Source organism: Notothenia rossii, assembly GCF_949606895.1.
Source record: "Notothenia rossii genome assembly, chromosome: 1".
In the NCBI taxonomy this organism is placed as follows: Eukaryota; Metazoa; Chordata; class Actinopteri; order Perciformes; family Nototheniidae; genus Notothenia; species Notothenia rossii.
In genome coordinates, this window is record NC_136912.1 from 79,194,084 (window position 1) to 79,219,693 (window position 25,610).

Genomic DNA, 25,610 nt, shown 5'->3' on the forward strand with positions numbered 1-25,610 from the left:
GATTGTTGATAATAAGTTCTCCTTGCTAAGATACAACATGTGTCTTTTTCTCACTCACCTTCACGAGCAGCTGGGGACCACCAGTATCCGGTGAAACGGTCAAACTCTTCCTGAGTCACAAACGTCGCTATACCGGCAGATTTGGGGTCCTCTTTTGGGTTACCAATACCTATGTCAGTACAGAGACAAATAAAAACACTGTGAAAAAGCTCAAAGCACCAGGTAACACTCTCCAGGATCTTCTGACCGTCTCTGCCCTGACCTTTGTGGCAGAACGTGAGCCTCCTCTCCTCCCCTGTCTCAATGCTGGTCACCCAGATGTCGTTGTTGTTGATAAAGCCAATGAAGTTGGGGTCCCCGTGGCAGATCTTGGGATCCATGCGTGTTCCTGGAGTCTCGCTCTTAATCTCAACAGGACGCATTGGAGTAGTCTGAACAAACACATAAAGTGGTTAGCTCTTTACATTACATTTAGCTGACGCTTTATCCAAAGCGACTTACAATAAGTGCATTCGACCAGGAAGATACAACCTTAAAGAAAACAGAACCATATAAGTACATCAGGTTTCATAGAGCCAAACAGCTCTGAGGTCACAACAAAAGTCAGTAAAGATGTAAAAACAAGTCCTAATTTTCTTATCTTGTATCTGACCAAGAGTGAGATTTTAGAAGATTTTTAAATGTCACTGTCCAGTAAAAAGGTGTCTCCAAAGGTTCAGATTCTATATTTTTCTAAATAAATTAGAGGTTCAAGTGTTCATGTTTGTGCTCAAATAATTGTCTGCATTCATAAGTTGAACACTGTTGTTTTTTTATTTTTATGTTTTGAACATTTTGGAGTTATATGGTTTTTCTTTTTCTTTGGTATTCACCATTTTTTGACATTTTATTTTTGTCTTCACTGTGATTAAGATTTTTACTGAGATGTTGAAAAATATCCTTGCCAGTGCTTTCTGTTGGAGAAACTTAACAAAACATCCAAAGTTTGGAAATGAACTCCAATATACCTTTTCGTATTTCTGTAATGCAATTTCTTGTTAAAGGACCGAAAGTGATAATTATTTAGGTCGTGACCTATTAGCAATCTTAGCCATTATTCACTGCGTGACTTGGCATTGACAGTGCTGTGAAACTCACGGTGAAAGTGTTGTTTCCACCGTCGCTGCAGTAGTACAGGCTGCTATTGGCCTGAAACAGCAGGAGGCCGCTGGGTCGGTGGTATTCATACGAGGTGATGCCAGAGACCCCCAAACGTTTCCTCTCTCGCAGCAGCTCCTCCTCCCGAGAGAAGCTCCCGTCGCGAGGGCTGGCCTGAGGTCAGGGTGACAGGAGGACACACAACATGATGGCCGAGCGGGTCAAAGTGAGTTTGTTCAGGGCATGGTAAACAAACAAACCATAAGAAAACGCTACCACACTGAATTAAAGAGATAATTGGTCGGTACCAATGATTATAACACTCTTATGTTCTCCTTTCAGCGGGAACAACTTCTGTTAGGAAATGAAGTGGTCTAGCTTGTTTTGTCGTCAGGGGAATATTTAAAAGAGTTGTTTTAAAAAGACCAAAACACATGTAACTACGCTAAAACTTAACTTTTTTAAACACCTGTGCATAAACAATCTCTAGATGGGGAAGCGTTTAATAAAGTTAATGGTTAAGCGAACAAGTTAGCCTCCATTTACTTCAATTCATTTTTGATTATTGTATTCAATGTAGAAGCAGGTGAATAAAGATTTCTTCAAGAATTCACGGGGGGTGTGAACGCCATAGAAATTAAGTGAAAGTGTCAGAATGAATTAAATGTCCTTCTCACCTGAAAGTGATTCAGCATTGGTTTCCATGACAAAACCAATAGAGCATCTTTGCGGACCTTCCTGGGAATGTCGAGTAGAGTAAAGCGTTATCCCTGCTGGCGTAAGGCATTCCTATGAGAGCACAAACACACGTAAAGTCAACAACAGAGCTACATGGGTACAGGTCTTCCAGACTGTATGTGTGGGGCAAATAATAACATTTGACAGAGCTCTGGAAATGATATCACACACTACAACTGACACACATTAGGAAAAGCAGGAAAGAGCAGCAACACTTTTCTACTGATTCTGTGCACTACAGCTGCAACAGAAAAAGCAGAAAGATGGCCTCAGAGGTAATCTTTGTTCCTATTTGAGTTAGAGGTATGCTCAAGCACACACAGCCTTGATCCACTGCAGCTCGTGGATATCAAATGAGCCTGAAAACAGTTGCAGGCTACAACTGTGACTCACCAGCTGTATCCACATATTATTCACAGAAGCATGCTAGTTTTCCAAAAGACAGAAAGTAAGCAGCTGAATCTGAAGGCCTGCCAACAGCACTTTATCTCAACTGTATTTTCACAATACGAGTAGAACATTACATTAGCGTGTACTCATTTCAGAGCCTGCATGAAAATACTACATTTCTGTCCCGAGCTCACCAAGGTAGTAAATGCGGTGGGATTGCGGACTGGTCTCATCCTTCTGGACGAACTGGAAGTCGTGTGGCGCTTTGTTGATAACCACGCGTGTGTTCTTGTGGCTGTTGTGGATGATCTTCCTCAGGCCATCCCAGGTATGCTTCTCCACCTGGAACCTATTGGGATTCACGTCATCCATTTCCACCACCTCTGTGCTGTCAGAGAGCTCTTCAGGCCCCGTCATGCCTGCCAGTGCCAGTCTGACGCTGAAGACAGGAACTCTGATCAGACACAGCTACAGCAAATCCCAGAGGGAAAGTACCACAAGCAAACTGCCAAACATGGTTGAATCTTTGATTGAGTTTGGCTTATTTGACCTACCAAGTCGGACGTTCTAACAAAAAAATAGACTACGTATGGGTCTTCTAAACGTATAATCTTGTTAAAGTGATTTTTAAATGTTATTTTTTTATGGATGGAGGTGCCAATCTGTCAGGTGATCGGTCCAATCCTTTGGTCCAAAAGGACTTCAACAACTATTGGAGCGATTGCCAGGAATTTAGTTCACACATTCCCGTCCCACTGAGCCTGTTTCCTAAAGATGATCAGTTCACTTTTCAGTACCACCAGCAGGTCAGAATACAGTGGTTCATGATCCATTATATTAGCTACAAAGGACATTCCATCAGCCTTAGCTCTATATAGTGCTTATTGGTAAAGTCAAGCTACACTAGTATGGTAAAGATAATGGAATAGAAAACAGAATACCCATAATAAAATCCTATCAAATAAGATCAAAATAAACAAATAGAGGATATTAAAAAAATATAAGAACTTTATTCTAACAGCTTATTAAAAGCATTTTTTTTATTTTATAAATATTTTCAGAAGTGATTTAAAGTGATACTGATTGTGCAAACCTAACATCTTAGTCAGCATACAACATGATACATTTTTCCAGGACTATTACAATGTCTTGTGACAGATTTGAACCTCCAGGTTATTTTCAAATACAATAAAAAATGCCTTTCTTAGACCAAAAATGTCATTGATCAAAAATAATAATGAAAATAAATAAAATGTTACCAATAGCTGTGAAGGTTAAAATGACACATACCTTTCAGGGCTGTCTTCTTTTTTGTCTTCAATTTTCCGCCTCTTTACTCTGTGCATTAACTGTTCGACGACCCTTGACCAGACCTGACACCCTGAGGGAAACCAGGTAAACACACGGGAGTGGAGATGTTGAACATTTAGACAAGTTTCAGACTATTTACATGGCAGCACCTGGTCTAACTGACAATCAAATTATTTACACATAACTCAACATGTGAAAACCTAGACCTAGCCGTAAGCTAAGGTCACATGCTAACAAAGTGAAACTGTTACTGAAGTGAAGACCCTGCTCAGGGCAGATGTCTATCTGCTGCTTCATGGAGGAGCTGCTGCTGCTCTACAGCCGGCCGCCTTTACCATATTTCCAGCTGTATGTTCCTGAAATGGAGTCTCACTGAGTGTGACTCAGCTGCATGATGCTGACACTTCAGCGTCTGTGTTATAACTATGGCAAATGTTGCACTGTCGCTCCACATTTTACTGTAGGCTGTTCTGTTCCCTGGGGCCAAAATAAAGTGCAAATTCTACAGAAGTTGTTTCCAGAAACACGACTTTAGCTCCCTTCTAGCAATTCATGTTTGTGTTGGAAGAACCAATGCCATACGTGTACATTTAAGATGAGTTGATTAAAGTGGATTTGAATGCAGAATCTATCCTTATATCTGACCCCTTTATCACGTGACTGAAAGCCCAGGTCACAACTGATCAAACTCCTCCTGCGGATATAGGCCGTGAGATAGGGTTAAGGTTAAAACCCTTTTAAGTGTGGTTTAGATTTTTTTATTTTCTTTTTTTAAGTATAATTATTGAATGTTTCAAGACAATCTCAAATATTGTATTAAAAGCAAATTTAAGTTTAGTTCTTAATGTGAAGATGTCTTTGCTCTGAGCAGCATTGGCGAGTATATTTTTTATATTTACTTAACTTATTCTTCTAGTCCACTACACTACACTACAGGGAATATTGTACTTTCACTTCATTACATTGACAACTTGGGTTGCTAGTTACGTTGCCTATTTAAATGTCCAAAATGCTAAAAATAATATCTTAAAAAGCTGCAGTGATAAAAACAGCCATCATTGATTATTACTCAGTAATACAATGCGAATTATTCAGTAATGGGCCATTCTGCACAAGTAATTATTTCCCTATTGGTACTCTGAGGATATGTTGATGCTTGCATTTGTCCTTTATTATAAAAGGTCTGAGAATTTCTTTCATAAGTGTTTAAATCGAAAGTAACAACAATATTCCGTGAACTGGATATATGGTGGATATATGGTGAATACCTGGTGAATACATCCAGTTTATTCTCCCACGGTGTCCCCAACAACTGGGTGCTCTTTCCGCCTGACTGTTTTATTCGTTACCTGTTCATGTGACTTCCATGACTTCTGCTTTTTAGCCTTACTTTTCGATATGTATAATTTACTCGTGAAATATTCATGTAAATATCCCCTTGTGGTATTTTCTAGTACATAATATCTGGCATTATCCTCTCAGTTATTACATGCTGTATGTTTTCTAGCATACATTTACAACGACAATGACATAACATTTGTTTAACAATTAACTATTAGTTTCGTTTTGACACTTCAGCTGATGAAGTCTGCATAGTCACCGACAGCTTCACACCACACAGAAAACATCTGGTCGAGACACATGTGTACTCCCCATAAAACATGACAAAGACTCATAATTACCTATGTTATAATAATTAAAACACACTGTGTATATTCTACGTAGCCTGGAGCTAGCCAGTTAGCCGCCCATTAACGTTATCCAAACACTCGTTAGCTAATACACCGAAACAGAAACAAAAGCAAGCAATAAACAATCATTCATTTTGAGCTTACACTTTCTGTCTTGTGTTGAGGATTCGCCCTTTAGGAAACAACGAACGGGGTCTGAATTACGTGCAAATAATTCAACAGAGCAGGTTGCTAAATGCTAATATGCTAAGAGAACACGGAAATGGTTTTGGAAATCAAACGTTATATCTTGTGACCCGGATGTGATCCCTCAAATTCGTTTTCTTTGGAAAAATACCAAGCCATTTAAAAAAGCGTCCGAAAAAAAAAAAACAACGTTAAAGTTAAGCCTGTAAAATGATTATTTTCATTATATGTTAATTCGACATTTATTATATTCACAGTTTTTGAGAGCCAGGTGAGAAATGTACTTATGTTTCGATTAATATCAAACAGATAAAAGCAGCACATTTTTTACATTTGAAATGCAGTAACCACTTTTTGTGCCATTTTTGCTTGAAAAAAAACGGCTGATTCAATCTACTAAGAAATGATCAACCAATTGTTTCAGCTCTATTTTCTAAATGTTACCCTTAAAACACCAGAAGCAAATACAAACACAACCGGGACAAAGACTGTATCCTTAAAACATTTATTTTTGTAATAATTTGTCCTTTTTTTCTTTTTGCATAAGTGCAAAAAATGCACCCAAAAGAGCCACCTGAGGGAAGTCTACATCTTTAAATAAAAAAACAAGCAAAGTGTACATTAATAGTACAAAATTCTCTTTTTAAAAAATTGCACAGTTTGTGTATAATATATATATATTCATAATCTCCATTTTAAACAAACTTTAAAGGCTCAGAAAGTAAACAAAACCACCAAATGAAAAATAAAAACATTTTTCCCTAGAATTTAAAGCTGAGGAAACTTGAGACCCTGTTTTCATTTGTGTCCACCGTAAATATACATATTTATATGCAAGTCTCTTTACATAATGTCTCTGTGCTAGTGTTTGACCAGACAATCAAAATTATTGCAAAGTAGTTTAGTCCTACTATAAAACATGGGATGGGGTGGGTGGGGGATAAAAGCTTCATTCTGCTGAATGTTCATAAAGTTATGCAAAAAAGAAAACCTGGGTTTCTTTAGACCCTTTTGACTTAACTGGAATCCCTGCTTTCACAAACGTTTCTGTTTCACAAACTGTGTGCAGTCAACATTCCCACAGAACAATCCAGAACTCCAGTTTTGCTTTTTAGCAAGAACACATTTCCCTGACTTCTATTTTTTTTTTCTCTCTGCACTTTACACAGCTGCCCTGTCCAGAGGTGGTGGTCAGCGTCGATATGGGTGGAAGCCCTGTACGTTGTGGTTCTGCCCTCTGCCAAATGCAGTGGCAGTGGCCTGGGGGCCGACGGGCTGTGCTGTCCCGTAGGAAGCCGTGGGCTGGCTGGGGTCTGCAAAGGTGTGGCTGAAGGCGGTCAGGTCCTGCCCGTACCCTGAGGACGACAGACGGGAGAGAGCAGAGGGAAAGAAGGACTTTAATGTCAGGGACACCGGACAGTGTTTGGGGAGAAGCCTTACTTCTTTACAAGTATTGCTAAGTAAAACAACTTTTAATGGAAAAGGCAAAATCCACCCGTCAACCTTTTCACTACACAATACATTTTTTAGATAAATATTTGTGTTTGACAACAAAGATAAATGTTTTAGAAACTCTACTTAATCAAAACGATTCTCCCAATTTTACTTTGTTTAGTAATTCAATCTTGACAATATCTATATTGTTTTATCTATCTAAAATATGTACTTATTTTTTGGGCTTTGAAATGTGTTTGTGCTACAAGAACTGTGACACACCAAACAAATAAATAGATAAAGAAATTAAATATGCACCGCTAATAGCATGTTGTGTACAAAATGTAAAGGTTTCATGGTGGATTTTCCCTCTAAATGCAAATACTGTATTCCTTCAATGAGCTCTTTAGTGTTGAACAATATTGTTAAAATGTATATAGACAAACTTGATAATTTCAGTTAATGTAAGAAGGCTTCATTGAGGAAAACAATCTCTAGATTCTCTTGATGATCAATGTTCTTCTATTCAGACACTGGATGGCACCATCTCCCTGCAAACAGACAGGGAAACCAAAGTGACACAAAGGGAAGGAAACTGATCTGACTGGAAAAAAGGCTGGGGCAACCCAAACTCCCCAGCCACTGTCCAAGCCAAAGGGACATTAAAGGGATGGGCGAAAAACTGAGTGGTTTGCAACCAAATGGGTGGTAGAAACATCAGTTTGTAGTGATTTTGGAAATTGTCCCTAATCACACTGGATTGGGACATTATAAATAATTGGAATGACAATACAAGAGACAGATAGAAAGACAGAAAGGAAAAAAATGGCAGGTAAAGTTAGAAAATACATCACATTTCTATAGTGCTCCATGAGCGGAACATAAACAGGTACTTGATGAACAGAGAGTGGTCCCAACAGGACCAATGGAAGAGAGGAATTGGAAAATGTATTGCTATTGTGTCCTTCTTTGAATCTTCTCTCCTTTCTCATCCCCTTAGCTATAATATGGAGACATTACATGGGGGAACACAACGGGTGAATGGGCTGCTGATGCATAAAGACAACTGAACCATGAACACATTTTCTGACAATTAGATCATCCTTGTATAATCTGCAAAGCAATGCGGACAGAGAGGGTGGACAAACGATGAGGACATGGTTAGTCTTGGTATAGTAAAGCTTCAGCCACTGAGGGAAAGGACTGCTTTGGGCCCCGAATGATGCAAATCCATTTGGATGTCTTTTAAATCCACTCAGCTGACACTTGATGGCTGCTTTTTTACTATACAAGAGTATACAATGTAATTTGTATGTACATGCAAAATGTACATGCAAAATACGAAAAACACAGAGCAAAAGAAAAGAGGAAAAGAACCATGTTGCAGCTCTATAAACACTATAGTACTGAACATATGCTACTGTTGTGGTTGGAGAAGACAATGCTGTCACCTACCTGCACTATATCCTCCCTGCTCATCCTGACCATTACTGTGAGAAGGACGCGTTGGTCCGTAGGCAGAGGGGTCCTGAAGGTAGTTACCCAAGCCTATCAGGGAGATGAGGAGACCAGGTTGACTGAACCCAGATACTGCTGGCCGACTACTTTACAAAGTTCCCCCCTTACTGAGCTTAAAGAGCTGCACAGTTATACTCATTCACTGCAACTGCACTACGCCTGGAGAGGCACCAATGCTCAGCCTTATCTGGAAGTCAAACAAAATGGAGTGTGAGTTTGTGAGCTATCTGCTAGTGCTCCTCACAAATCGTGCCCGCCTGGCCTCATGAAATTAAGTGAAATGTGCATGATATGTTAAATTGCGACATGAAAAATGTGTTTTTCCTAACAATAAAATATTGGAAGACGGAAGCAACTAGGGAGAGTAACGAGAACAAAAAACATACCAGTGTTTGGCTTGTTGTAGTTATAAAATACGACTTGCTTAGACGTCCTATTGCTGCCAGTCATTGACCAAAGAATGCCATAACCTAGAGAGATTTCCTATCTTCCAAGCAGTCATTGATTCAGAATGCTATGACCATCAACTTGAAATTGACTTGATGTATCGATGTGGTATTATTTGCCATTGTTCTGTGTACTCCCATCGTAAGCACTGGCCATTCTCTAAACTCTACTTTCTTTTAATATCCTAAAGTAACCAAAAATAACTTGTCTGGTTAGCTATAGTCTTGAAAAGATATGGATTTCCTGTAACTATAGGGACAAACGTAAGTGAAGAAGTTGCTTTTGAGCTGTCAAAGTTGTGTTCTTGAATTATGTTCAAAAAATAGTTTATTGTAATATATCACTGAATTAGGTGTTCGAATGTGAGTGTACTGTCATTTAAGTAAAGCCAGCGCCTGCCTGGAAGGTGGGAGTCATCAATAATGTATGGTATGCATCAATAAAATGGCATCAATTGAAATATCAATGAATCAAACATGCAAAACTACTGGTTTGAAGTCAACTCTCCCCAAACTCCCTTACTTGCATAACTTTACTACGTACTTTACTTACGTTGGCCAAACCTAACCTGAAACCAAATTTGCTAGATTTCTTCCCAATTTACTAATCTTAAAAAGGTAAAAATGTCATATCCAGTCCTTGCTATAGAGGAGTGTGGTATCCGAAAAAATCTTTAGCGGTTATATATTTTTAAAAAGTGTGTTGCTTCTGCGGCTTTAAATGCTGCCTGGACAGGTCAGGCAGTGAACACTAAATGCAAAAAGCTGGATGGAAGATAAGCACAAGCAGGAAACACTGAACAAGATGGGCACTTGTCATGACTATCCTGATCACATGACTGCTTTAAATGCAGATCCAGCAGTGTGAAGCAGCTGTAAGCCAAGAAAAATACCAGCCAGCCAAAAAAACTGAATGTAGCCTCAGAATGAACATCTGACTCTTATCCGATGTGTGTTTATGAGACTGAATGTGTGAATGTTGACTGAAGCATTTTCATATTCCATGGAGGCTGGCTAGTTTTTACAGTATCTCTGTCTTCATGTGTATAGACCATGTCACCGGAGAACTACCTCACAATTATTTGAATCACAGAAATTAATAAAGCACATCAGTTTCTCGAAGTGGCTTGATGAAATCTGTCATTTTCAAGTCCTTTCACGCTGACTGAAATTAAGCCAAGGATTTACTGGCCCAGAAGAGATCCAGGAGGAATAATTATCATGGCAGAACACAGTCCAGCTAAAAGACCACAAAGACACTCACAGGAAGTAAAATCTACAGACACAATAGTCCAAAAATGACTTGCCAAGGAATCTACTGTGTGACTTGTAATTTGTGCATGTATTTAAAAGGCACAGGGTCTAACATGCAAAGCTCTGGTTTCGATAAAATGATGGACATGTCGTAAGTTTTTGATAGGTAGCTTGGCAGGCTGGACATGCCTAATTCCAGAAATAAGGTTTCACAGGCGTAAAACTGTCATGCTGGGGCTCTTCTACAGCTGTCGTGCCAACATCAGGAAAGGAAGCCAGCAAAGTCATCAACAGGAAAGAAGAGAGAAGGTGTAGGTGGGATAATTACAAGGTTGGGATAATTGAACCACGTCAACTGTCTATTGCAGTCTGCCAGGAGAAGCTTTCACTCCCTTGAAAATATAAAAAAAAAAAAAATGCAAAACAAAAAACATTGCCAGGCAGGATGATCTAATTCAAACCTACACATATTTTTTCATCAATCCACAGAAACTTGAAAGAAATGACTGCTGAAGACTCCAGGCTATGAGGAATCTTCAGCAGCATCTTCACTGCACAGCCCTCAGGCTTCATGTATGCAAGAAGCATGTATGCATGTGGAGCAGTTCAAGCTGAATGGTTCCAGGAGCAAGCTTCTGCTTGTCTAAGAGTTTAGGTAAGCATTTGAATGAGCTGTAGTTGCTTCCAATGAAAAATCCAGGGAAATGGGCAGGGCCGAGGGGAGAATAAAAACCAAATGGGAGGGAGAAGGCCAGCAGACTGCTTAATGCACAATGCTTTTCTTACCATACTGGCAATAGGGGAAGTCAGGCTGCCCAATGGGAGCTTTGCTCGAGTCCTGAGTCGGTGTGGTGGCGGAAGCAAAGCCCAGAGGTGCAGTTCCTGGAGTTGTGGGCGGAGCAGGAACCTGTTGAGCGTAATGGTCTGCTGTCGGTGTGCTGAAACTGTAACCTGTTGGTGTGTAACAAGATCATCTTGCATCACATCATTCAGAAACCACCATGATTCAGAGGTATAAAGAATCAATGTTTTACATGCACATGTCTTTTGTAAATACAGATTGCTGGATTACATTGTGATTACAGTGTTTCCCACAGAATTTGATTCTATTTGTGGGGGCACCGGACCCCCCCCCCCCCCCCCCCGGCAAGAAAAGCCAAACAACCCTCCATGCATTCATCTACCCCCCCTCACATAAGATAATACATGCAAGTTCATGGCTACTGTAGACAACGTTCTTGTTGCTCTGTGTTGCGTTGTTAATGAGTGAAGCACACCGGAGTTGAGGATCTGTGGGGTTTATTCTCCCAAAAACATAATTTACAATTTAGGCATTTAGACGCCTTATTCCAAAGCGACTTACAATGACCAATTACAGGGACATTCTCCCTGGAGTAACCGAGGGCTAAGTGCCTTACTCAAGGGCACACTAGTAGTGGTGTTCCAGGCAGGATTTGAACTCGCAACCTTCCGATCATCAGCCCACCTCACTGTCCATTAGACCACCAAAAAAAAAGAAAAAAGAATAATAATATATATTTTTTCTTTTATGGGATCCATTTGTGGTGGACGATATTTAATTGTGGCGGCCCGCCACATATAAATCAATGTATGGGAAACACTGGATTAATAGTTTTGTAACTGTAGTTTTGATCTGCTTAAACACTTTCCTAATATGTTGTCCATGATTGACAATATTAGTTTGGTAACAGGTTCAATTGTTGAAAGGATACCCACACAGACTTTTTAGCATGATTTTATTTTAACGCTGGGTATCTGCGAGACATGCTGGCCATGTCTGATAAGGTGGATGTTCCTCCCTTAACTTGGCAAGAGCAAAGCTGACGGGAAAACATGACATAGATTCAACTAAAACTGAAACCTATTTCAGTTTTAGTTGAATTTAGTTGATCCTAATTTGTATGTCTTATTTTTTACTTATTGTATATCCACCAAATCCACAGTGTTACCTTCTATCTTACATATGCTATAGAAGTACTTTATGGTGAAATCAACACCACAGTGTAAGTAGTAAGTGTGTCACAGAGTTACTGACCAAACTGAGGTGCGGTGCTGTAGCCTTGCTGAGGGAAGGCCTGAGGTGCAGCGAAGCCGCCTGCCGGGGTCGTGACCAGGAATCCGTTGAAAGGCGACGGAGGATGTGTGGGGTGACCGCGGCTTGCTGTCAGCTGAGGTGCATAGCCACCTGCTCCAACACAGAACAGATCTATTTTACAGAAATGTTTTAGATAAATGTTGGTTTCATATATTGAAATAAGTACAATAACTGTAATCACGACAATAACTAACTGCCAACATGTATGGGTGTACGTTTTGAACAGCTCAAAGGTAGGGTAGGTAAAAATGGAGAAACCAGCTCGAGTGCGCTAGAATGACTAATGAGGGCACGAGATAAGTTTGTGCACGAGATGGAAGGCTGGCCGGGCCGGCTCAGATGATTGGTCGTGCTTTTTACAGCGCTACGACTTCCACAGATGACATTTTTTTATGGATTTATTGTCAAAGCATTTAATGTATTCATCGCTATCGGGATGTTGAGAGCATTCCATGGAATATAACAAAAAGTGTTTCTGAAGTGAGTTACCTACCCCAACTTTAACAAGAGAAATAACTGGTTTAAGAAAGGGAATTTGCAGAAAACAGTCTACAGCTGAATAAAACTGAAATATCTTCTGAGGGTAAACAACACAGTGAGCATTTTGGGTTGAACTGGAGGTAGTGATATGAAACCGAGCCTGACCAATAGCAGAGGGAGGCTGGAAACTATTCAAGGCTGCCATCTGTCTCAAACAGCAAATTATCAGCAGCCTCAGCCATTATGAATCAGTGATAACACGTGCTGTTAACGGTCATCAGACTACTGGCCACACAGAGAGCAGGCTCTTTTCTCTGACACAGACGTTTCAAGATAGGCACAACATCTATCTGCAGTTTGATCTATTCACAGTTATGCAGCATACAGAAAGGCCAGTGACCATAAATACTTTTGTTTGACGTCTCCTGTTTTAGGATCATTTTGATATGAAAGAAAAAATCATCTAGATAATAGCAAATAATGTTACGCGCAATATCAATACTTTGGAATGTGAAAAATATTCAAATATTCTAATTACGAATAAAACATGAATATTGTAAAACCACACAACCAAATAATAACTACAATCGACTCTGGATCAGTTAAGAAAAATGTAATATCATACAATAGGTCAATAACCTTTAGAGGCCTACAAACAGAAAACCAACCAATTTTCTAAAATGTATTTTTGCTGTAAAGTGGAGACGAACACTTACCTAAGGGTTGGCCAGTAGTCGACACCCACACTCCTTCAGGAAGAGAAAACAAAACGTTAGACTAGGACAATAATTGAAATATTAAATGTTCAATGATACAGTTTATCAATTCAACAGTGTTGAAGCAGCAGGTTCAACAGCTCTCGGACCTGCTCCCACTCACCCTGCGCCCCGTAAGGCTGCTGCCAGCCTGGGGCAGGCTGTGCTGTCCACCCATTGGCTGTGCTCAGGATGCCCCGGGGCACCCACTGGCCAGGGCCGACCTGGCCAGGAGCTTTGCTGTCACGAGGTTCAGCCTTCTTTACTTCCACCTGGACAAAGGACAAGGAGGATACATTTAGCAACACCAGTATAAGGTCCATAAAGTCCCTCGCCTAGACAGTCCTAACCTACCACTGATTATACATTTTTACATTGGGCCAGTTTGAAATCTTTCGCTTTATCTTTATTATTAATATTGGGCTACTATGGTAAATAATATTACTGTTTAGCCAGTACAGCTGTGCAGCTATGTGTCTCAGGTACTATGTATCAAGCAAGAATTTTACAGTAGCCAGAATCATAGTGCAAACACAGTAAATGTTACACATCGTTTTAAATGAATCATCTCCAGATCACAGCATCTTAAAATGTACCTGAGAAACATACATTTATTTTTGTATTCCAATAAATAGCCCCTAGGACATCGAATGGAAGGTCATGACTTACCTTTCTCTGGCTAATGCTTACAAAGAATCTCAAATGTATTTTATTTGGAATAAGTTTTAGGGGGGAGATGAAGGTAGAGAGAAATTTGTATCTGAGTTCTCACAGAATAAATAAAGGTAAACATGCAGATAGAACAAATAAACAGTATTTTCTGTCAATATATACAATGAATCTTCATACTGTATCGAAGGTTGTTTTCAATTAAGTGACTGATCGAATTGGACCTGAATGTCAAACTGCTGCCGGAGGTGACTTTTTTTATACTTCAAAACCTCAAATGTAAAGGTTTCAATCCTCTGTTTCTAATCGTTCATTTATTTTTGATAGGCCAATTACTGTTTGGGAATCAACGCCTTATACCATAAATGTATTAACATATGCCAAGTGACTTTATCCATCCGCTGTAATTCTTAAATCTGACCTTTATGTATTGCTAATATCTATCGCTGTACTAGTAAATGACACAAGTCAAGTATAAATATATTGCCCCAAAAACAAAAAATGTCCTTCCTGTAACTAGGCAAAGCTACCAGCAGTTAACCAGAGCAAAGAAACAGGCTGAGACTAAGGGGGGGCCAACCAGAAATAGACTGAGGGTTTGAGTTATTGGGGTCACCTTGCAGAAAGGAAACAAATCACACATTCCTCCCGCTTTAAGGTGTTGCCACCTTCCCCAGCCTCCCCTCTTCCTTCTCTGTCGACCTAATTACATGCACATGTTTCCGGCAGCGGCCCGCCGCCGCCAGCAGCTACCTGAGCACTTTCTCCCGTGGGCATCACAGCGACGAGTGATGGATACCATGACTTCTGTGCAGTCCCCAACAGCAGACTTGGGATTTGTTCCACAGTTTGATGTGCTCCAATTTCTAATTTTGTAGCTCATATCTCCCAGCCTCCCTCAAGTCCCAGCATAAGGTAATGTCAAGTCAAGAACAATGGATTAAGGTAAGCCTCGATTCCTTCTGGAAACCAGGGCAAAGTCAAGGGGGGCGGGCTCCACTGGAGAGTACACAGGTAGGGCTGATTCTTTTACCTAGGAAATGGGATTTTTAGTGTATTAAGTGACATTTCAATTCAAATGTTTAGTGTTGTTTAAGATCATTAACCAAAATCCATCTTGAAATCAGTTCAGGAAAGTTTTTACACTTCTTTGTCTAAAAAGAAACAACCAAAAATATAATAGTACAAATGAAAATATTAAGCTTTCATTCAATAGTTTGTTTGGATTACACATAGTAGGGCTAGGATTGTTAGTGCTAATAGCAAACCAATGGATCAACTCCAACCAGGGACGTTAGTTGTAAGTTATTCCCTATCTCTCCGTCTTTCATTTCCCGTTATATATCTACATCCACTTTCAATCAAAAGCAAGAATGCCCCCAAATATACTTTAAAACATTGCTATTTCATTTAACAGAGATAATGTTAAGATCATCCAACAGAATCACAGGCTTCACTAACACAGAAATTCAAGAAGGAAACATTCACTGCACACACTATTCAGTGCAGGAATACCACCCCAACAAGCCCTTTAACATTGTAAATAAAAACCTTAAATAAATCCCAAGACATAAACAAAGGTCTTCTCAGTGTCAAGTATCGCAGACTGATTTACAACACGTATGCAGCCATGTCAAGATCAAGGACAGAAACAGGATACATGTGATAATACGACTGACTACACTGTGTTTGACTTTGATCCTTTTCCTATGCCCACAAAAGCTGTGCTTTAATTAAAATCAGCTAATTACAGTAAATTGGGGGAAAAGAGGGGTTTTTAGTAAATGGAAGCTTTAAAAGTGCCCCTAAGTGTCAGGACCAATCCTACCATGTGTACCAAGTAGCACTTTATTTTTTTAATGGTTTGTTTTACTCAGCTGAGGTGCCAGGCATTAGGTGTTTTCCACTTGCAATAGAAGAATACAAGGACTGCCAGAGGGTTATGAGGGGTGCTTAAATATAACGACATAATGAATTGATACTGTTTTCCCGGATGGACAGCTTACCTGACGCTGTCTGAGTTCTCTTTGCGCAGTAAACGCCATCCATCTGGTACACCCAGTGAGTAAAAACAAACATTTCAAAATGACTGATCCAAGCAGCGTTTTAGAGTCAATTGTCTTTTGTTATTTAGGGAAATTGAAGGATACAGTATGGAGATTCTTCAACTGAGGTCACTGAGTTGAGCTTTTTTTTTTACTTTTCGAAAAGAAAAAAAGAAAAAGAAAACATGTTGACATGTAAGTGACCTGCCAACAAAAGATCAGAAATCAAAAGAAACGGAACTGAATTGACCAATCCTTTAGGTGATTTATATTCATGCAAATCCTATGAGCTTTGAATTTTTATTTTGCTTATATTTTAAATATGAAAACAGAAAATAATGTGACTTTAATATTTGATGTACAATCTTATGCACTCAGGACATCCTAAAGGAGTGGTCGATTTAAACAAAGCCTTAGGCGACTATAAAAAACTAATATAAGAGCATTAGTATAAATGTATTGTGCCTATATAAGCAATAGGTGTGAAGGTAGCAAATGTTTAGAGCCAAAACATATTATTATTGATAAAATAATAATAAGAAGAGTAAATTAATAGGTAGCCTTGTGATTTTAGGATGTGTAAAGGCTAACTTTGTGCTATAAGAGGCTGCAATCACTAATGGGAAGCCACTGGAAAGTAAAGAAAATCAAAAAACAGCATTATAATTCTCACTCTGTCGCCCAAGCCTCTGTTTGATCTTAAGGGTAAAATAAAACTACAACTACACACTTTTTTGCCCATGATGTCGTGAAAATGCATGTTGACAGCCTGGTCCACTGATTGTTCGGCCTCGAAAGTAATAAATCCAAAACCTAGCCAACGACCAAGAGTGAATCAAGGTAGCAGGGGGGTTGTGACAACACAAGATGAAGAACAGTATTGGGCTTCAGCAGAGTGAGGATCCGTCAAGACTGAGCAAGACGCTCCTGGGGTTCGGATGATGTCGCAGAACAAAGATCCAACACTAAAGCCTGGGGGATCGGAGGAAACTTTGCTCTTTACTGTGTAAAAGTGTGAAATATTTTGTCAAGATGACAATACAGGACTGCTTAACTGCTAAACATAAAGAATGACGAGTGCAGCATTTGACTTTGTGTGAAATGTCACAAAAACATAAATTAAGTCCTTTTCCCACTCTTTACCAATGATAAATGCCAATTGAATAATGTTGTTACTTCATGCTGTTTCATCCAAACCCCACCTTGATCTGTCCCTTGGTATTTTGCTGTGGAGCACACACTCGCAGCAGCCATTGTTAATGCATCACAAAACATGGAGAAACACAAACTGTAGAATGCCTAAAGCTTTCTCCAAGCTTTCCCAAATTCAGTATTTCACTTTTGAGTCAGCCAGGATAAGCCTAAAATGTACAATTAAAGTATTGATCACAACGGTAACACAAAGATATAGGCCACAACGGGTTTCCCAAAGTGACAAGTGCAGATTTTGATCAAGACTTTTATGGGGTGTATACAAAGTTCATCAACAACAACAAGAAGGAACGTTTCAGTCTAACATGTTGGCTCAGTAAACTCATCTGACAATCTGTAACAGAACTTTTATTAGCAGGTCGTGGTACGCTGCAGTGATCTACTTTCAATTTGATTTACTTCCACTTTGGCAGAATTGGGTTGTGTGCACATCTCTACTTGGGGACCTAACCTGAATCCAATTAAAGATTTTAGAGGGACCTCTAGTGCCACGCCAAGCAATCCCCAGCATCATGATCTTTCACTATAAATAACATCTGAGACTGTCAATGACCCGTCCTTGATGAGAATTTAAAAGTAAGTCACCGCATTGGAGAGTTCAACAAGTCTTTCACTCAAGTTAACATTTTAAGAATTGTTGGTCAAATCAGTTTTCAAATACTGATGATTGACAGCTAAGAAAAGATTGTTAATATTTTTCCCTCTTTTTCTCTGTTTTCAATCACACATGAAATGGGATATTTCAAACAAACAAATGACTGATTTTTGCAAACAATATTAGAAATTCAGTTTATATAACAAACTTTGAATGTGTTAATCGGTAAAATTGTTGTTTGATTTATTGATACAGAAAATCATTTTTGGTTTGCAGCCCTAATCATGTGTTCTCTATATAATTATGTAATTGCATTTTGACGTGATTACAGTATAGCTTTCTTGTAAGTTTTAAACCAAGAATGTGATTTAAAGTCATTTGATTTTTACATCTTGATATTTGAAATATTGGTCTTAAATTATGATAATGTCAATATCGTCCTTGGGAAACATCCATGCAACATTTTCAATTGTCGCATGGATCAAATATAAAGCTCAAATAATAAAAAGGAAAATCAACAATAAACGCTTTTTATAATAGAATCAAGGAAATAATATCCTGCAGACAATTTTACAATTTGATGCAACTTTGTACACCACCCATATAGACCAAGAACATTTGTTGAGTGCTTTTACATTTGGCCTGTACCTCTGTGCTACCAGTCAATGCACAGTAACCTAAAGGAGAAAAGACAAATCTTAAGAGACACCGTTAATCACATTCAAACCATTCACAAGGAGAAGGGGGGCAGAAGAAAGAAAAATAGAAAGGGCTTACTTACAAAATTACTTAACTTTCTAAACATAAGGAAAACACATACTACGCCATTTAAGATACATGTATAAGTTACGTCTAAATCAAGGTAAAGAAAACTTATTCCAACATTGAAAGTTTATTGGTTTTAGTAAAAGAAAATGTTATACTAGTAGAGTTACTGTTACTGTTGCAATACATCATGTTAAACTCAAATGACAAACTATTCTGAGTTTCGCCCAATAGAGAATGAATGGGGGTTTGAGAGGAGAGCGGTAATATATGTTGTGGGTCAGCGGCCGCTGCGTCTTTGCTATGTAGGACAAACACAGATGAAACAACTGTGACTTCAAGGCAGCGGGCGGGGTCTGACACACTGCTGGTGGGTCTGATTCCCAGAGAGCACATCCATGCTAAAAGTGTCGGCACAAGTCATAAACTCACATCACATTTATGATTAAATGGGCAAACTCCTCCGAGATTTGAATGGTCTGTCAGGAAATACGCTTTAAAACGGTTCCATTGTTCTAGTGATAACAATGGACCTCCAGCCCCTTTGAAGGACATGCACCTCCCCTTAGATACTCAAACTGCTCTCAATATGCCAGATGCATGTTGTGATAAAGTACTATCATTTTTGGAGCACCTACTTTCCTACAACCTGCCTACTTTTCCTCAGTTAGTGACTGCGAGGTAGAGACTTTTTGCATTTAATACAAGTACGAGGAGTCTTTATCATAATTCAGATTTTACATTACTTGAAAATATGATAAATCCTGCAAACGTATTCAAAAAGCATCACTGAAGATTGACTGCCGGTTAGACCAAACAATTAATTAAGTGTTTAGGAAATGTGTGCGTAAAAAAAGGTTTTCTTATATTTAAAAGACAAAAATTGATTAAGAGATACATTCATTAAAATACATGTAAGAAGCCTTATTTCAAGAATAATGAGGATACTATCTGAATTTGGAGTCAACACCACCTAAAACTAGAAATCATTCATACATCCTTAAACAAATGTGAACGCCTCAGTGAGCTTTTTGGATCAGACAGATCTTCCTTAGGGTTTTCCTAACATTTATCCAGTGCACAATAAGCTGTGTTGATATATACTTTGATGTAGTAATACATGTATTGTATCACCCCATGAGAATACTCAGTTTCCAATGTAGTAAGTACAGCGGACATTACGCCCTTGAGGATGACCATCTTTTTTTGTTAAATCTTTATTTTACATTTGAATAATTTCTGACTTGATATCATCAAGTCATAACCAATCTGTTTTTTAACCAATACTGTTCACTAAAGGATTTTAATATATATAGTCCTTCTTGCTCTAGCTATTTTATAGAGTAGATTTGTGTTTAGGGAACAGGCTAAGGTTGTCACACAAGGTCATGAAGGACATTGCATCAGTACAAATCAGAACCTGTGATTCCTGAAACATTTTCCGAATTGAGCATATGACACAGAAAGATGAGAGGTTTTAAAGGTGCCATCTACCATTGTATCGAGTCAGCAGATTACATTCATGTCAGATTGCAAAAATGTGTAACCACATGAAGGTATCGCCATGATGCCCGTTTTGGAATGTCATGCATTTTACAGGAGAGCAGAGCATTAGGCATTAGACTGAGCTTTTCATTCCACCAGAAATGTCAAGTAAGATTTCTCATTTGATTGTACACTGTGGTGCCTTTGTACGGTTTGTAACGTTTTATCCAACATGCTTTCGTGTTTGATTGTGCGCCTTCTCTACACATTAAGAGCCTGTTATGGCCTACAGTGTTTAAATTGAAGCTCTTTTCTCTTTGGGCCAGAATAGTTTGTCATGAGATTTAAGATGTAAGGTATGGAGAGGGGAGAGAAAAAACGGGATCAGCTTTTACCTCGGGGCCTCTGCTTCTCCGCATCATAGATCATGACCACCTCTGTGACCTTGAATGGGACAAAGGGAAAAAAATGGCTCCATTAAGAAAACCAGACCAGGTCCATTTTTACTTCAATTAAATATTCTGACTCAATTTGATCCAATAATTAATTTTCCGATTCCAGCATAAACTTTAATTTATTTTATAGTGTAGTATTGACCCTGTTCAATGTCACATCCATTCAAGCATTCTTAATGATATTATTAACTGCATTATGCACTTGGCAATACTCACCACTCCGAATCTATTGAAATAGTCCCTGAGTTCAGGCTCGCCGCAGTTATGGGGGATTCCACCTACAAATATCTTCTTTGATTTATTGCTATCGGCTTTGCTGCCCTTCTGAAAGAAAACAGTATGGATTTCAGTGTCTTTTAAAGGATCTCTCTGGGAAGGGGCCAGTTAACTTAGCCATCATCTATGCAGACAGTGCAGGAGAAAGGAGGTTCTCCTCTTGCCCTGGGGTGTAATTCTTAACATGTCATGTCAATGCAAACACTAGTCTCCACAGATCAGAGACCACATCTCCCTCCCCTTACTCTCAGCCACCAAGCATTGCTGCGCACTGCACTCAAACTGCAACGGCTAGAGGCTGCGTACGACAATGACTTTTAACAATTACATCGTCTGCTTTGTTCGCAAAACATTAAGAGGCAGCTACTCAGTAAAAGGAGGTCCAGCAGGAGCGAAAGAGCCACATTTATAAAAAGCTTTTGACTTACAATCTATGCTTACAGCCAAACATATGACGTATAAAAAGGTTTTATAAACAGGAAAGGTGCAGTTGGTAAAAGCTTTTACGTCCAAAAGGACAAAATGCCTATAATAAATCTGCAGAGGCATGTTGATCGACCCACAAATTACCCACATTGCTGCAGAGATTTCTGCCATTCAAAAATGCACTGCTGACAGCAATTCTCTGAACCACACAAGCCTACTCGTCTCTAGTTTTACTTGTGGTATTTCAGTTTTATTCAATGAGGAGGACAGATAATAACAACACATTCCAGAGAAGTAACATAAAACTGTACTGCATTCAAAAAATGAGGCAAATGTGTCATTTGAAATTCAAACATTTCGCATGGTGATACAGGCCTATGACCTCTTCATTTTTGTTTCATCTGGGAAAATGTGACCTTATCATGTGTCAATCCCAGGGCGTTGTAAACTGTACCAATTATCTCTTGATATAGTCGCAGTCCCTCGATCAAAAAAGAGGTTGAGGTTCATATACTCTTTAATGCTTCTGTGATTTAGCAAAACCCAAATCTAATTTCTAGCATTCTCAAAGGTTTGAAGGCTTTGCACTGTAATCTTTTTCTTATTTTTTGTTGAAATGGTTCTCTACAGAGAATGTAGGTCAAAGTCAGACTAGTTTTATAGATGAAGTTCAAGGTCTCCTCGTGGCCTATGAAAGGAGTCTAACCTCAGGAGGAGAGGATGGAGACACTGACGGCCTGAGTCTTATTCCAGCAGAAACACCTAGCATGACCCAGCAGACATTGTTCTCTTACCCAGCCCTCCTTGGTTCGAGACTTTTCAGGTTGCATTCCTCTGGGAGTACATGGCTTCGGGTCAATCTGACAGCAGAGAGAGAGGAAGCGTTTGACATTAGCTCCAAATAAAGGCACCTTCAAATGTTCACCTTCACTGAATCCATTACAGTATATGAACTCGCCTAATAAATGTCCTGACATTCATTTGAATATGCGGCCATAAAATGTTATGCTCTTCTTTTCCTCCTTCAACAGAACAAATGTGTGGCACTATGTCATTCATGGGGAGCTGACTGCATTGATGTTAATGCAGAAGTGAAGGCAACAACGGCTTCTCAGATAAAACTACGTTCACTGCCAATTGTGCTAATTCGACACAAAACAGGTAAATCCTGTTGGGAAAAAAAACATCCAAATTTGAATTGAAGTGAAGTGAATTTGTGCTAATGTCTGCAGGCAAGTACAAATGCTTAGAACAAGTGCTTCTCCTTGAATAACTTCTAACTACTCTGTATTGTGAAATCCAGTATGAGGTTTTTCATATTGTTCACACAAAGCACAGGCTGATTACTCAGGTTGATTTGATTATGTGCTCCTTTGATTTAAAATACTTACATTTCTTCCATCAAGATTATGCGGCTTTGTCTCCAGCACTGTCCGTACACAATTGGGGTCTTTGAATTTGACAAAGCCGAAGCCTCGCGACTGATTTGTAGCTTTGTCCTTCATGATGACACAATCTACTACTTCCCCATACTGTGAGAAGTAGTTTCTAAGTGTCTCTGAGAAGAGAAATAAATTAATTACACAACAGTATTGCTTCATTATATTAAGCATAAAAACATACAACAACTCAGCATAGGTGGTTTTATACCTTTGAGATATATAAGCCCAGTTTCTATCCTGGACACAAAGAAGTGTGCTCATGATTTATAGAGCTGATGCTTTCCTTTTGATAAATGATACTAGGGAAATATGAACAGCAGCTCAACCTGCGCTAAAACAGGTGTTGGGGAAAACACACAAGCACCACTTCATGAAATGACACAATCCTCAAGTGACCTTGATTATATTTAATGGTAGTATTGGGAATGTTACCTTTTTCTAATGTGAAAACATAAAAACAACAATGCAGAAATATTCAAGCGACATATTGATGTTCAAGAGCAAACAAGGCACTGACAAACTCATGTTGAATAGCACTAAATATACACCCAACTACTGTGACTCCCGCACACACCCACAGCAAGGCCTGCAAGTTTGAACAAATGAGAAGCCACTTTTGAGAGTAATCGTAATCGCTTTTCTCATTGCTGGGAAGCCCTGGGGCATCGTCAGGGAAACAAGCTCAGGGTTACGCAGCGCTGTGGTTCAGATCCTAATGTTTACAGTGCTATTAACACGGACAAAGCCTTGCTCAAAGTCACACAATGGCTAACCAAGCATGACCCAATAAGGGGCTTAAGACAAACTAGACCATCTCTGGGCAGTCTGGGAGGGGAATGCACACGCTGACCCAATGGAGACTGTCTGATGTACACTTCACTGACAGTGTTTGCAAATGATCACCAATAATAACACAAAATAAAGAAAATCTCAATGCCATATTTTAAACACAGGAAAACTTAATGGCATTTGGATGTAGTTACTGTAACAGTGTGACATTAGAAATAACATAATATGAACAAAAATAAATAAGGCAACACTTGATCAAAGAATAAATAAGTAAGAACATTTATCTGTATGATCATCAAAGAGGCCAATCACCATACACCCTTATTTCAATCATTGTACAAATAACCTGCCATGTGCTAAATACCATACACTCATGAATACTGTCATGGAGGAGAAGGTACAACACTTTGTATGTTTTTTAAATATTTGTATGTTTATAATTGTACCTAGGTCTCACATGTATTTACTAGCTAAATATGATCTGGTAATCCATAATGGCTTTCTTCACCACGCTACCAACCAGATCCTCCAGTCTGCAAGCAAATCCATGCAACCAATTCAGTGTTACACAAAATCCTGTTAACCAAAAGTACAGTAAGCATAAAGGGTCTGAGCTTCAACTTGACTTACCTTGTGTGGTACTCCAGTCCAAGCCACCCACAAAAAGTTTACTGTAAAGAGTAGATACAGAAATATGAAGTCAGTCAGGGGTTATAAATTAAATTTAGAATAAATGCACTGTTATACAAGTCACATACAAAAGGAATAACAAGCATTGAGACAGTTTGCATGCACAGAAGCATTAAAATACTAAATACACAGAGAGAGAAGAGTGACAGCACAGTTTAGGAGCCATAACGACGCTACAGCTGACTGAACAGATAAGTACACAGATATTACACAACATGAGGCAACGCTGCCACCAAAGCTGCTGCAGCTATACGCTCAGCCTCAGTTTAAAGGTCCGCGTTGAATGTGACTCATGTTGAGGTACAGTGCTGCTCGTGGATGTTACTTTGCTCTTCTGACACACACTGCATTAGCGTCGACAATAACAGTCTTTTTATGAACATCCTGCCACGTAAGTTACCCCGGGACAGAGCCGTAGCAAACACAGCACTCAGCTGACAAACTGGCTCCAGAGGATGCAGCAGCCTTCAGCGCTGAAGCCCCGAGCACAGTGCAGTCAGAGCCGACACAGCGGAGCGGCTGCCAGCCTCCCTGCCTGCGGTCCGCGGAGCTCGGATGTTGATTGTAAAACTGCAAGTTTAAGCCGCACTAATATCAAACTAGGTGGTCAGCTCATGACTGGTAGAGATCAGTGCTGAAACACACCAGCGGTGATGAAGCAGCAGTGGTCAAAGTGTAGGGTCGGTGCAGGATGCTCCATCCTCTAGCCGTGCCCGCTAAATGTCCTCACGCTGGCCAAGTCGAGAAGAGGAGACTTTCGCTTCGCTGGCGTTAGCTAAGCTAGCTCCGGTGCTAACTCGAAACAACACTGGAATAAGTAACTACACTTTCACACTTCACCTTGACAAGCTAAGTGGCAACACTCCAGATAAACTTGGTGTATTTCGTCTTAAGAAATAGCAGTTACAACTGAGCTTATTTGATGACTACTTTCACTTTTTAGCCCTCTTTCCCCGGGCTAGCGATCCCACTGAGTTACTACAGCTAGCTTAGCCTGGTAGCTAACGTTAGCTGTCAGATGACAGCTTGACAAGAGAGCACGCTAATTATAAGTTATAACGTAGTTTACAGTGTCATGCGTCTGCAGCAGAAGGCGTTGTTAAATGTATCTTACCCGACTTCATCTCCGACTAAGTTGTTGTTCATTTCTGTGGCTTGCGTGGGGGACTGTAGGAGCTGTTACCGGCTTATTGCTTCAGTGCTGCCCCTCTCAGACTCACTGAGAGCGGAGGAAGGTCACTCCGCTTTTTGGTTCAAACTGCTCTGCGCAGTGACGACGCTGCAGGGGGCAGCGGCCTTTAAAGG

The 25,610-nt window shown here is 39.6% G+C and overlaps 2 protein-coding genes across 8 annotated transcripts in view; both read right to left on the reverse strand.

Annotated features, from left to right (window-relative positions):
• Positions 1-5,567, reverse strand: part of LOC307019599 (dipeptidyl peptidase 9-like) — a 9,423-nt gene extending 3,856 nt beyond the window's left edge. The window contains 8 exon segments of the mRNA XM_079650603.1: positions 59-169; positions 263-431; positions 1,138-1,311; positions 1,815-1,888; positions 1,891-1,926; positions 2,460-2,704; positions 3,556-3,646; positions 5,412-5,567. Of these exon segments, the coding sequence (XP_079506729.1) occupies positions 59-169; positions 263-431; positions 1,138-1,311; positions 1,815-1,888; positions 1,891-1,926; positions 2,460-2,704; positions 3,556-3,611 (865 nt within the window). The 5' untranslated portion in view covers positions 3,612-3,646; positions 5,412-5,567.
• Positions 5,568-5,944: 377 nt separating this feature from the next.
• dazap1 (DAZ associated protein 1) lies at positions 5,945-25,562 on the reverse strand. 7 transcript variants are annotated; one of them, XM_079664533.1, is made up of 13 exons: positions 25,420-25,562; positions 24,246-24,286; positions 22,776-22,942; positions 22,179-22,244; positions 20,899-21,003; positions 20,623-20,671; positions 16,901-16,983; positions 13,581-13,728; positions 13,418-13,450; positions 12,162-12,332; positions 10,892-11,056; positions 8,343-8,435; positions 5,945-6,808 (listed from the first exon to the last, which is right to left on the reverse strand). In XM_079664533.1, exons 1-13 carry the CDS (start codon positions 25,449-25,451, stop codon positions 6,645-6,647), a joined length of 1,317 nt encoding a protein of 438 aa, XP_079520659.1. In that variant the 5' UTR covers positions 25,452-25,562; the 3' UTR covers positions 5,945-6,644. The 7 variants fall into 7 exon arrangements, with proteins under 7 accessions (XP_079520659.1, XP_079520660.1, XP_079520658.1 ...); XM_079664534.1 differs by having other exon boundaries at positions 12,162-12,311; positions 20,899-21,006; XM_079664532.1 differs by having other exon boundaries at positions 20,899-21,006.
• Between the last annotated feature and the right edge of the window lie 48 nt (positions 25,563-25,610).

Excerpts from the sequence above, each read along its gene's own strand:
- dazap1 (XM_079664532.1), bottom strand. The coding sequence starts at position 25,451 with ATGAACAACAACTTAGTCGGAGATGAAGTCGG. Across the intron at positions 24,287-25,419 it reads TTAGTCGGAGATGAAGTCGG|TAAACTTTTTGTGGGTGGCT; the intron begins GTAAGATACATT and ends TACTCTTTACAG. Across the intron at positions 13,451-13,580 it reads GCAGCCTTACGGGGCGCAGG|GAGTGTGGGTGTCGACTACT; the intron begins GTGAGTGGGAGC and ends CTCTTCCTGAAG.